The sequence below is a fragment of the Scyliorhinus torazame genome, chromosome 7, assembly GCF_047496885.1.
Source record: "Scyliorhinus torazame isolate Kashiwa2021f chromosome 7, sScyTor2.1, whole genome shotgun sequence".
NCBI lineage: Eukaryota > Metazoa > Chordata > Chondrichthyes > Carcharhiniformes > Scyliorhinidae > Scyliorhinus > Scyliorhinus torazame.
In genome coordinates, this window is record NC_092713.1 from 252,185,920 (window position 1) to 252,199,591 (window position 13,672).

At 41.3% G+C, this 13,672-nt stretch overlaps 1 protein-coding gene across 7 annotated transcripts in view; it reads left to right on the forward strand.

Annotated features, from left to right (window-relative positions):
• The window catches only part of ankhd1 (ankyrin repeat and KH domain containing 1), a 253,244-nt gene that overhangs the window by 27,827 nt on the left and 211,745 nt on the right, over nt 1-13,672 (forward strand). For all 7 annotated transcript variants that reach the window (XM_072512258.1, XM_072512260.1, XM_072512259.1 and 4 more), the window contains exon 2: nt 13,220-13,373. In XM_072512258.1, the coding sequence (XP_072368359.1) occupies nt 13,220-13,373 (154 nt within the window). The remainder of the gene's footprint in view (nt 1-13,219; nt 13,374-13,672) is intronic.

Here is a 13,672-nt window from a genome sequence, read left to right on the forward strand (position 1 = left end):
AAAAGCCCCTAGTCGCCACATTCCGGCGCCTGTTCGGGGAGGCTGGTACGGGAATTGAACCGTGCTGCTGGCCTGCCTGGTTCTGCTTTAAAAGCCAGCTATTTAGCCCTGTGCTAAACCAGCCCCTCTAAACTAAACTGCGGCCCGTCTAAACTAAAATGTTCTACACTTCCAGGGTCCGGATCTCCCTCTTCCCATCCTATTCATGTATTTATCAAGATGCCCCTTAAATGTCACTATCGTCCCTGCTTCTACCACCTCCTCCGGCAGCAAGTTCCAGGCACCCACCACCCTCTGCGTAAAAAAACGTGCCTCGTACATCTCCTCTAAACCTTGCCTCTTGCACCTTAAACTTATGCCCCTTAGTAATTGACCCCTCTACCCTGAGAAAAAGTAAGGAGATATTATGAAAAGTGACCAAAAGCCTGAATCTTTTTTAGGTTTTAAGGCGTGTCGTAGAAGAGAGCAAAGTAGAGATGGAAAGAGACTTGGGGAGGAATTCCAGACTGAGGCAACTGAAGGCAGGGCTGTTAGTGGTGAACTGATGAAATTGGTAATGGGCTCAATGCTCTAAATTGGAGGAACACAGATTTGGAAGGTTGTAAGGTTGCATAGAGTTATAGAGAATTAAAAAAATAAAAATGATAGTTGCCAGGTGACCATAGGCTGCTTTCCCTTTTCAGGGAGATGATTGAATCTGAGGATCAGCACACCTCAGGCAAGGGGCAAGGTTAAGAAGGTGGGCCTTCATGCACAACCTCAGTCAGTGCGGGAATTGAACCTGGCCTTGCTCTGCATCACAAACCAGCTGTCTAGCCCACTGAGCTAAACATTTAAAGGGAACGTAGATGGGCATATGGAGAGAAGGGAAAGGGTTATGCTGGTAGAATTTTTCAATGATGGAAACAGGCCATGACCAGTGTTTAAAATCCATTTGAGCCTCTTCCTATCCTTCCTCATCCAATTCTACCAGCCCTTTCCGTTCTCTTCCATATGCCTATCTAGTTTCTCTTTCAATATATCTTTGCAGTTTGCCTCAAGCACGCCATGATGGTGAGTTCCACATTCTCTGAAGGAGGTTACAGGGTTTGAAAGCCAGAATGAGATTTTTTAAATCAAGGTGTTGCCAGAAGAAGGGAAATTAGGAAAAGCTGGAGAGGTAGCTCTGTTAATTAAAGATGACATTAGCACAATAGTGAGAGATGAACTTGGTTCTGAATATGTAAATGTCGAATCAGTTAGGGTAGGATGAGAAATAATAACGGTAAGAATTCACTGTGGGAATGGTTTCTCAGGCAAGGTAAAGTTGCCATAGTCCCAGGTGACCATAGGCTGCTTTCCCTTTTTGAGGGGGAGAGCTGACTGGTGGTGATTTGACCTGAGGATCACCACACCTCGGCGAGGGTCAAGGTTGAGAAGGCGGACCTTCATGAATAACCTCGGCCAGTATGGGAATTGAACCTCGTTCTGCTTCACGAACCAGCTGTCCAGCCAACTGAGCTAAACATTTAAAGGGAAGTCCAGAGCGATGGAGGCAGGATCATTGAATATTTCTAAGGTAGAGGTTAATGGACTCTTATCTAACAAGGAGTCATAAGGTTATTGGGGGTATGTGGAATGTACAGTGGAGGCCACCGACTGATCAGCCATGAAATCATTGAATGTAGGAGCATGCTTGATAGGCCTAATTTGTATGTTTCCATGTGTTGCTGGACTGGCAGCCATTGTAGGTCTGAGGGCACAGGTATCATGGGTGAGTTGGACTTGATGGGAGTACAAGGGAGTTGCTCACAATATAAAGTTGCTCCGACCATTGGAAGAACTATTGCACCCTCTCTAGGATGGGATACATACTAGTGTACATCTGGGCATGAAGATCCCATCATGCATCACCTGCAATGAAATTGGGTTTGGATTTTGAGCGAGGAATGTTGTATTGGCTTCATTTGGCATGGATAATCCAGTGCAGCAGATGAGTGTACTCCCTAACCTGCTGACTGTAAATGTTATTTTCCCTGTTGGTGAAGGCAGAGGAAGTGATGATTAAATAAACAGATCTTCTGTTTCGGGGCATATATGGGTGATATAAGGTGGCATAATATGAAATCAGTAATTTCTCATTTCTCACAAATGTCCAATTTATGTTCTTTATAAGTGTGTCTTTAAGCGAAACAACGTTGAGCGAGTCAGATTTTCCCATAAGAATTAACATATAAACTGGAGTTAAATTCCACATTCTCCCAATCCCCAGTGAGTCCGTGCCCTTTCTCTAAACTTGGATATAGAAACAGTGAATTGATACTGTAGTACTTTTGGCCATTTAGAGTGAGACAGAAGCAGAGTTGATCTGGAAATTGCCCAAACCAATCCTGAGGATGTTAACCAACTTCCCCACTGTTTTATTGACCTGATGATGACAATACCCAACTATACCAATGAATTACAAACTATCTCCAGCCTAGTAAAACTTCAGTTCTGAAATCTTTGTTAGACAAATGTCTAGTGTCAGTACTTTAGCTGAATCCCCTTGCGGTAAGACATTCCAATTATCCTGTCCTATTACAAACGTTTAGCGATGCTCACATCAACGACTCATTTCCTTCACTTGTATTGGAATAATTGGGCCACAACATCTGTCCATCTAGGATCTCAAGGTTCATGAAAGCTGCTTGGAAAAGTGAACCTGATTCCTGTCTGGAATTTGAGCAAACTGTATGACTGAACTATTAGAGCTAAGGATTTTTGCATTTGAGTTGAATTGTTTGCACTTAGCTCAGCATTTAGAATTAAATGAATGTAATTCTTCAGTGATGGACCTGACGTATCTTGTTTGATATGTAATCCTGTCTGATGTTGCTAGAAATGATTTTGTAGTTCATTTTTTTTCAGGAATCATGGCACCAATGCCTTATTTGTCTCATTTTCTTGTCGATGCAATTTAAGATTATTTATTAATCTCATTAATTTTTTTCTTCTAAGAATAACATTCTTATTAGACTTAATAACTGAGTAGCACATTTGGTCTGGTCCGGGATGCTGGAGCCCTTCTTGGTTTTTACGATTACCATGGCCAATTCTGAAGGTTTTGATTATGGTAGTTGAAGGGTAGGTAGCTTGAGGGCAATTTGCATGCTTCAACAAAAGCAATGATCTGCCTTCGAGTAAGCAACTTTGCAAAGGTTTAAGCGGATGAACACATTTACGTCTTTGCATTGTCTCTAGATTCTGCACTACTTTTGTACGATCCTGTTTATTTATGAATTTAAATAATCTGTATAAGATTATTTTACTTTGGATAAGGTTTTCCACTTTCAGTAAATGCAGTTTAGCTCCAATGCACTCCTTGCTGCCCACAGTTTTTCAATTTTCTTCCATCTCTCACTGTCTGAAGGTTTGAGCACGGCGAGTACCATCTACAATATGCACTGCAGTAACTTGCCAAGGCTTCTCCCACAGCACCGTCCAAACTTGTGACCTCTACCATCTAGAAGAACAAGGGCAACAGACACACTGGAACACCACCACTTGCAAGCTGCTCTCCAAGCCATAATCATCATGACTTGGAGCTGTATTGCTGTTCTTTCATTGTCGCTGGGTCAAAATTTTGAAACTCCTTGCCCAACAGCACCGTTGGTGTATCCGCACCACGTGAACTCTAGTGATCCAAGAAGGCAACTCACCACCACCCTTGCAAGATAAATTAGCGATGGATAATAAATAATGGTCTAGCCAGCACTTCTGCCCCATGAATGAATAAAATATTTTTTTGTTGCAGGAACAGGGCGGTGGGAGTGGGAGACAGTTACGGATATATTGTCCAACTTGACGTTCTTAAGCAGCAGTAAAGTTGAATATAAATTTGTATGACTGAATGTATGCCATTTGATTTTGAGTCCACAAGTGCTGGTCCGCTAATGGAAACCAGAAGTAATGTTTCCCTTTCCTAACCTGGGCATTTGGGGGTTGGGGGGGGGAGGAGGAGGAGGAAAGAGAGGAAGATAGAGGGGGAGGGGGACAGAGAGACTTGCATTTATATAGTGCATTTCACAACAGTAGGCTGCCCCAAAATGACTTGTAACCAGTGAAGTACTTTTGAAGTGTAGTCACTGCAGTAATGCTGGAAACAGCAATCCGTTTGTATACAGCAAATTTCCACAAACAGTGATGTGAATATGGCAAATATGTTTATGGTGTTGATTGAGGGATAAATATTGGCAAGGACACTGGATAATTTCCCTGCTCTAGTGCTGTGGGCTGTTTTACATCCACTTGCAAGGGCAGATGGGAATTTGGTTTAATATCTCATCCTCTGACTGTGAAGTACTCTTCGAGTACTGCATCAGATATCACTTTTGACTTCTGTGCTCAAGTCCTGGAATGAGACTTGAACCCACAATCTTCTGTCTCAGCAACACGTTGCTCCCAATTGAGTCACAGCCATAGCTTGGTTGCATATTAAATAAATTCTCTGAACCCTCCTCAAAGACCCATATTACCTGGACCTATTTTCTGACATGTGCAGAAACCTTAATAATAAATTCAGTTTTTAGATATGTCAGATCTGTCATGTCTGCAATATAAAGGAAGTGACTGGTTCTGTATGTTTCACGGATATCCTATTGCTCTACTTTTGCTGTTTACCCTGTGAAGGACCAGAATTGCTAACTTAATGACCTTGCATAGTGTATGTAGAGTAGGTCAAAGTTCTTGATGAAATCTTTCATTGGAACTGATGCAAAGTTACATGCAAAAGGAAAATGTTAACTTATCTTTCTCTTTCAGATCCTGACTGACATTGTGCATTTCCAGCATTGAGTTTTTGCTTCTAGTATTTCAGTGGGTTTCTAGGCCAGTACAAGTAGGTTTTGAAAATTGTTTGCAATGGACTTCAGAGCCATAGGTCCAGGTATGGTATTTGCAAGAAAAATACTCTTATCTCTGTTTTCTATTAAGCTTATTTTCCATTTTTCTTTCAATGTGAGTGGTCTGCAGATGGTGGTAGCACTATGAATAATATTACAGTTGGCCCCAATTTGTTTGAGTCTCTAGACCATAACTTTTTACCCACTTTTCATGCATGTTGGAATATGCAGCATTCTCGCCCTCATCTTGAAAACTTATACCTCTGCACGTGCTGTTTGGCTTAGTCTTTTTTTTGATATGAGAACAATATCCTACCCTGCCTCACTCCCTCTTGCGTTTTCTCTCTTGCTTAGCTTTTTTACCCCCTGAGAATGCATGCCCCGCCCCTCCCTCACTCCATCTACTTCACAAAAATGACAATCCAAAGCACTTTCAGATGTACTGAGGTCGTGAAAGATGCTATGTAAATGCAAGCTCTTTTTCTACACCCCTCACCTTCCTGCCTGCTCGCTCTCCTCATTTCCCTGGTGCTCACTCTTTTCTTCATCCCCACTGGTTCCATCTCATGACTGCATTCCTGTTCATGTGCTTCGGCTCCTGCCTGAGATTGATTATCTCTCTCGTGATTTCCTGGGCCTCTTTCTCTCATATGCAAACTCTCTATCATGTATTGTGTCAGCTTGCAGTTTCTTTACTTGTTCTTGATTGTGCATGCAATCATGTTAATGCACACTCTCTGTTTCTCTTCATTGAATTCCCTTGTTTTGCCAGCTTTTACTTGTATGCTTCTGCCCTCTATCTCTATGCCTGACATGCTCACTTATTCTCTCTCTCTCTCTCTCTCTCTCTCTCTCTCTCTCTCTCTCTCTTCTCCCCCCCCCCCCAAAAAAAACTGTTTGCTCTTGTTCCCACTGGCAATCTGTCTCTCATTATGTACGCACATAACTCCTCCACTCCTGTTGTGCGTGTTTTCCTTTTCCATCATCTTCTATTTCTTGTTCTGTGATCTTTCTTTCAGTAAATCCATCTAGCTTAATGAATGGTGTCTGGGAATGGATGCTGGAGATGCTGCTAATTGATTGGGATTGATTTGAATGGAGCATGGGGGTGCCATGTTTTGGGCCTCAATCCTGTATTTATCTTTGGACCTCTCTTCGTTTGATACTTGTTCAACTGTAGCAGGCCCAAGCATTGTTAGTAGATTTCTGGTTTGTTCTGTCATGGATAAATGAGTTGCCCTACATACAAGTGCCTTTCATTGATAAAGGTTAAGGCATTATTATCGGCTCTCTTTGGGAGCGCACCAAATTGAAACTTGATTTCTGTTTGCCACAGTGCTGCTTTTCCCCTGCAGTTTGAGTCTGATTGTGGATTTGAAAACAAAGTTGGGTTCTGAAGCACAGTACTTTGGAAAGGTGATGATGGTGTCAGCTTACTCTACTGAGGGAGCTTACATTGTTGTCAAAATTATTTTAATATCGCTGTAAATCAGGTGTTTCAATAGATTTTGTGACGAGTTGCTTGGATCATCCCGGCCTCCATCTCAACCAAAGTTATTTATGCAGCACTAACAGATCAGCCCGATTCCCCTGAATGTCTGTGTTTGAATTTCAAATGAGACATCCCTGCTTCCTCTGTTCAATGCACTGTTACATACACCATATCTCTCCACAGTGATTGATCACTCTCTTCACCTACAATGTGTTGTGCACCGTGGTGGACTCCCTTTGGCTGGTTCCGCTTCCAGTTCTTTGCAACAACTGCATCTCTAGCAGTGGCTTTTCCTTTCTTCCCTATTGCAAATGTTGCAATTGTTATTACTCTCCTTTTCCATGCTTCTGTCCTATGGAAACTTTATGCACTGATATGGGCCCAGTTTCCACAAGTATGAGTACTCAATTGCTTTTGAATTCTTCCCATAATATGGTGCCCAGAATTACAGTTTTTTGACTAGCCTAACAAAATTATTTGTATAAATAGCAATTTCCTCGTTACTTTTGTTTTCAATGGTGTCTGAACCAATGCCAATATTCAAATTTTTTTATTTTTGTGTGGTTGTATCTACTATATTGCAACCTTTTTAATTCTTACACTGTACACCCTCTGCTTTTCTTGGCCTCGCTATCCCTTTTTCCCCCTTCATTTTCCTCCCCCTCCTCCCCCTTATTTTGTGAGTCTAGACGATTCTAGAGAGAGAATTGAGGTCAAGGAACATTATAAGTAAAACCGTATAGATAACTTATTAGCTGGGTAAGCTCTGCTTAATGTTTACCATAATTCCAGAGTCTCACATACTCAAGAGCAGTAATTCTTGTTTAATTGTACGTGTCTTCTGTGGAGTTGTTATGGGTCATAGCCCATCATCTAACACCTGACGTTTTTCTTATCCAAGTTCCAGTACCATTGTCTCCACTGGACTTCATATAAATTATACTTGTACATTTTCTCCAATGCCTGTGCTACAACAATTCAGTAACACAGAATGAAATGTTTACCAAATTAACATACAATTTGTATGTACACTTGAGGATGGGTTTCCAATACTAATCTGTAGTTTTGGTTTCAATGGGATTTGGTTGATGTAATACATAAATACATAGAAGATAGGGGCAGGAGGAGGCCTTTTGGCCCTTCGAGCCTGCTCCACCATTCATCACGATTATGGCTGACCATCCAACTCCATAGCCTAATCCTGCTTTCTCCCCATAGCCTTTGATCCCATTCTCCTCAAGTGCTGTATCCAGCAGCCTCTTGAATATATTCAAAGTTTTAACATCAACTACTTCCTGTGGTAATGAATTCCACAGGCTCACCACTTTTTGTGTGAAGAAATGTCTCCTTATCTCCGAAATGGTTTACCCTGAATCCTCAGACTGTGACCCCTGGTTCTGGACACACCCATCATTGGTAACATCTTCCCTGAATCCACCCTGTCTAGTCCTGTTAGAATTTTATAAGTCTCTATGAGATCATCCCTCATTTTTCTGAACTCCAGCGAGAACAATCCCAACCTAGTCAATCTCTCCTCATATGACAGTCCCGCCATCTCTGGAATCAGTCTGGTGAACCTTTGCTGCACTCCCTCAAGAGCATGAACATCCTTCCTCAGAGAAGGAGACCAAAACTGCACATAGTACTCCCAAGTGTGGCCTCACCAAGGCCCTGTACAATTGCAGCAACACATCCCTGCTTTTATACTCGAAACCTCTTGCAATGAAGGCCAACATACCATTTGCCTTCTTTACCGCTTGCTGCACCTGCATGCTTACCTTCATCGAATGCTGCACAAGGACACCCAGGTCCTGCTGCACACTCCCCTCTCCCAATTTACAACCATTCAGGTAGTAATCTGCCTTCCTGTTTTTGCTTCCAAAGTGAATAACCTCACACTTATCCAAATTCTACTGCATCTGCCATTGATTTGCCCACTTGCCCAACCTGTCCAGATCTTGCTGTAGGATCCCTGCATCCTCCTCACAATTCACCCTCCCACCAAATTTGGTATCATCTGCAAACTTTGAGATGTTACATTTTGTTCCCTCGTCCAAATCATTAATATATATTGTGAATAGCTGGGGTCCCAGCACCGATCCCTGTGGTACCCCACTAGTTACTGGCTGCCAATTTGAAAAGGACCCATTAATCCCTACTCTTTGTTTCCTCTCTTCCTGTAATACGTCCACGGAGGCAGAAGTCCCGTCACCAGAATTTCTTTTATTTACAAACCCAACAGCTGAACAACCATGACCATTCAGTCTGCTGTCTACACTGGGAGTGCAGAGGATCTGACACTCCCTGTTATATACACAGAAAGGAGTTCCTTGATTGGGCCACTAATCGGGAAACTCTTATTCTAATTGGCCAATCTCAAAGGCCTGGCCTAAGTCATTACACTGCCAACCAGTTTTCTATCCACCTCAATACATTTCCCCCAATCCCATGCACTTTAATTTTGCACAATCATCTCTTATGTGGGACTTTGTCAAACATCTTCTGAAATGTTAGAAAATGAAAGGTTTAGTGAGAGGGAAGAACTGAGGGAGATCAACATTAGTAGAGAAATGGTGCTGGGAAAACTGATGGGATTGAAGGCGGACAAATCCCCAGGCCTGAGAATCTGCATCCCAAAGTGCTTAAGGAGGTGGCTCTGGAAATAGTGGATGCATTGGTGGTCATCTTCTGGGATTCTATAGACTCTGGAGCTGTCCCTGCAGATTGGAGGGTAGCTCACGTCATTCCGATATTCAAAAAGGGAGGTAGAGAGAAAACAGGGAATTATAGACCAGTAAGCCTAACATCAGTAGTGGGAAAAATGCTTGAATCCATTATCAAGGACTATATAGTGGAACATTTAGAAAGCTGTGGCAGGATCAGTCAGAGTCAGCATGGATTTATGAAGGGAAAATCATGCTTGACAAATCTGTTGGAATTCTTTGAAGAGGTAACCAGTACAGTTGACAAAGGGGAGCCAGTCGATGTGGTATAATAAGCTTAGAAAATGGACAAAAATCTCTGCGTGCACAATTTTATACTCCTCTCTTCAAAATATAACCGCAAGTCTTGACTGTTTGAAAGGCAGTCAGAGCCGAATTAACATGGCTGCTAAATATTCTTTTTTACCCCCCCCCCCGTGATGTATCTAAGGCACTTGAAACACAAAAGCAGTGGTAATGTTGAGCTTGTACGAGACCTGAGAGAGAAATTGAGCCTCTTGTGTATCATTATAGGAAGAATTTGAATAGTGGGGAAATCGTAGAGAAGATATACTTGGGTGAGACATTGCAGCTATGCAAAACATCATGAGAAATCTGGGCTGTAATTTTTTATTAGAGAAAGTTAAGTGACTTGATGGAGATCTTCAAGATTTTGATGGATTATGGTAAGGTAATGGTGATTTTTTTTTCACTTGGTGGTGGGGAAATAGCAACAAAGATATCAATTCATGATGATCACAAAGAATTAAAGGGAAGATTAGAAAATGTTTTTTTTGTGTGGAGCATGGAGTAGACCTTTCTGCCATGAGCTTTGTTGAAACAGAGTCTATGCACTTTTTTTGAAACAGATTTAGATGGTGTTGTTTGGAAAAGGAATTTTGAAGATATAGACAGCCAGCAGGAAAGGACTATTGGACGATGATTCATGAAGAAATACACTAGAGTTGACTTTCTGTCCCAAAGACCTGTTCTGGGATTTGTTGTTGAATACAGTGCATTTCACCTGCAGTATGAATGCTCGAGGGCATCATGCACAGGTGTTAGTGTCTCTAATTAATGAAAACCCTGCCCGAACACGTTGTATTATCAAACAATTAATTACCATGGTCAATTTTATAGTTGCATTGATGTAAACTGGGGAACAAACAATTTGCACTAGAATGCCCAAAGTATCCTAAACAAATGGAACAAAGTTAGTTTGGTAGCCGTTTGATGAGGGTAAATTACTTTTGACTAGTGCACTAGTTTTAATCTATTTTTTGTTCTTGTGAATCTTTTAACAGTTCCTGATCTTTATGGCTCAGTCACACGCCATTTACCACTTTTACTCCATCTTGGGCGTTGGACTTTGTGGAACCAACAAATCTAATTCCTTTACCAATGATCTGGAGCGCTCCAAAGCAGAGTACTTTCCACTCAGTTAGGTTTTTTTCCCCTCAGTATCTTCTGATAAAGAATATTTTGCTGTAAATAATGGGAGTGCAAAGTCTTCCCTCAGACAAAAGTACCCCAGATCCTCTATGGCGTAATTCCCTATTGAAGTGTAATTTGGAAAGATTATAAGGTGCTCTCAACTTTAATGATTCTGTTGCAGGAGAACAATGATTTTCCCTTATCCTGTGTGGGACATGTGTATTTCAGAACACTTGTCAATGTAGCCTCTTTATTCCAAGAACTAGGGGGCAGCACGGTAGCATGGTGGTTAGCACAACTGCTTCACAGCTCCAGGGTCCCAGGTTCGATTCCCGGCTTGGGTCAATGCCTGTGCGGAGTCTGCACGTTCTCCCCGTGTGTGCGTGAGTTTCCTCCCGGTGCACCGGTTTCCTCCCACAGTCCAAAGATGTGCAGGTTAGGTGGATTGGTCATGCTAAATTGCCCTTAGTGTCCAAAATTGCCCTTTGTGTTGGGTTGGATTACTGGGTTATGGGGATAGGGTGGAGGTGTGGGCTTGGGTAGGGTGCTCTTTCAAAGAGCCAGTCCTGACTCGATGGGCCGAATGGCCTCCTTCTGCACTGTAAATTCTATGAACAAATAGTGCAAAATCTTCAGTGTTTTGGCTGCCCAGGAATAGCAGGTGATAGATAATCAGTCTTATTCAGAATCTTGTCAAAAGCAGTTAGTTGGGCTTGTTGGATATACCACCTAAGTATTAAATTGAGAGGTACACCTAATACTACTTATATGAATCCTGCTATTTCAAAAAAAAAAATCCATACTGCCCACAGTATCCTGTAGAATTTCTAAAGGTATTGCCTTGCTTGGCAGTATATCCTTCTTTTTATGCAAACCTGGATGGTTGTACTGAATATCTTGTAGGGTACTCGTGACTCTTTTCTGTGGTGAACAGATGGTTATGTATAGTGGAGTAAGAAAGGTGTGTATTAGTAATAGGAAGTGGAAAGGAGTATTTATAAGTTGAAAGAGGAGGAGATACAATGGAAGGGAGAGGGTGGGAGAACCAATGATTGAGTTGAAGGAATAGGAAAGGAGGTACAACTCCTAGTATGCAGCTGTTGTAGTATGGCAGGGAAAGGAGCAACCAACACCCAACATCTACCACCAAAAAGAAAAAAAGAGACAGCATTAAGAGTTAGAAAGGAACAGAAAATGAGAGGAACAACCATGAGAGCAACAACAACACAAAGACAGCAGAGACAGGTAAGCAAGAAAGCATATTCTTAGACTTAACTGCAACACTATGGGAGATCTGCTAGTATTGATGTTTCTTCCCTCCTCCTCTAAAAGCACTGACTTTGCTATGGTAAAGCTCCACAAACACCAGTAGTCTTTTGGCACCTCAGCAGTGTGTGAGCCTAAAACATGTCAGCAAGCTTTTTGATTTTAGATGCTCTTATAGCTGAGCCTTGTCCTGTTCTCAACAGATGTTGACATTCACGTTTTCCAGCTGGAGTTACTGGATAGCAATCAGGAATGGGAATCCTGGATGATTTTTCTCTTTCCTCCCCTATTGAGGCCAAATGTAGTATACTTACTGCTGCTTCAGTTGAGATCAGCGAACTCGGTACATCCAGAGAATGGACCTTCAGGTTTGTAAAAGCAGTGCTTTTACTCAGTAGGCTGTTGTGGTGGGGGTAGTGATCATATCCATTTTGGTATTGTTGGTGTGGAGCAGTGCATAACCATCACACTATCATTGATTTACCTTGCCGAGAGTGTATAGAGTTTATATTTATTTCACTTATAAGGATTAAAAAGAGCAGCTTCAAGTGTCCTTTAAATTATTGCTCAAGAATATGTGAAATGTGATGAATGGACAGAAGGACGAATCTAAAGTTAAATGTAATAATGGGAAATGTACCTTTTTAAACTAAGTTGATGAGCACTCTACCCCCTTCTATGTTTGAAGGGGTGGATCCAAATTCTTCTGTATTCTGGTCATAGTGCAAACTAATGTACCATAAGCTTTGTGAGCATCTCCCTCTCTCATTGCCCTTGCCTTCAACATCCTATGTATGACTGACTGCATTGTCTGGTTGACAATTTTATTTGCTAGTCTTTGATCTTGCTTTCCAGTAAACTAGTACGTCCCTATCCACAGCGATTACATATTCCCCTGGATTTCAACTAAAATTGCGATATTTTATAAACGGTAAGTGAATGTTCAAACATGGACAGCTATAATATAATATTGTCTCAACTCCAGTGCAATTTTGCAGTTCAAAGAGGAGATGGTACTGGAAGGAGCAATTGTCACAAACTACTGTTGTCAGTATATACATATAATTTGCGTTTCAAACTTTCAAATGACCTCAACACTTCTCTGACCAAGTATACAGAGCAGCAGGATTGCAGCATTTTTTAAGACAAGGTCTGCAGTCTTTAATTGAGCTTCCATCATAAAATTTCAATTGGCCAAAATGTTTTGTTAGTGCCATAATTAAGCATGCAGAATATGAATTGCATACTACTTGTATGATATATCGTGCAATCTCAGGTTTGTTCAATGTTACAGGGGCATAACATCTAAAGCTCTGTGTATAATTTGTGTAACCTTTGTTGTTTTTGATTGTCATTCCCATTAATTTCCTGGGAGTTTGTCCTGATCTTTTGAGAAGCAAATTCATTGTTGGAAGAAGGAAGTGCTGACTTGCATTTTAACCTATGATTGTAATCTTTTTCAGGTTGAATCGTTTATTTTGGACCAGGAAGATCTGGATAATCCAATGCTTAAAACAGCATCTGAATTACTGTTATCAAGTGCCGCAGATGGAACAGATCTACGAACAGTGGACCCAGAAACACAAGCTAGATTAGAAGCCTTGCTTGAAGCAGCAGGTATTCTCTTCAGTGTGATTGTAACTTCATTTTTTCCCCCTCCAGAATTATATTTCTGATTGGTCCATTTGTGGATTTTCAAAATACAGATTATGCATATGTTCCAACGCCTCTCCCACAAACACTTAATTTATCTATCATAGATTGGCCTCCGCCAATATATATGGTTCAGCGATTTGGATATAGGTCTTTTGAAGAATTAACAATCGAAGTAGGCTGATAAAATATTTTGTTTGGTGTTTAAAGATTAAAGAATTTTAATTTGAGTTTAATCAAACACCTAATAAAAATCACTGGGA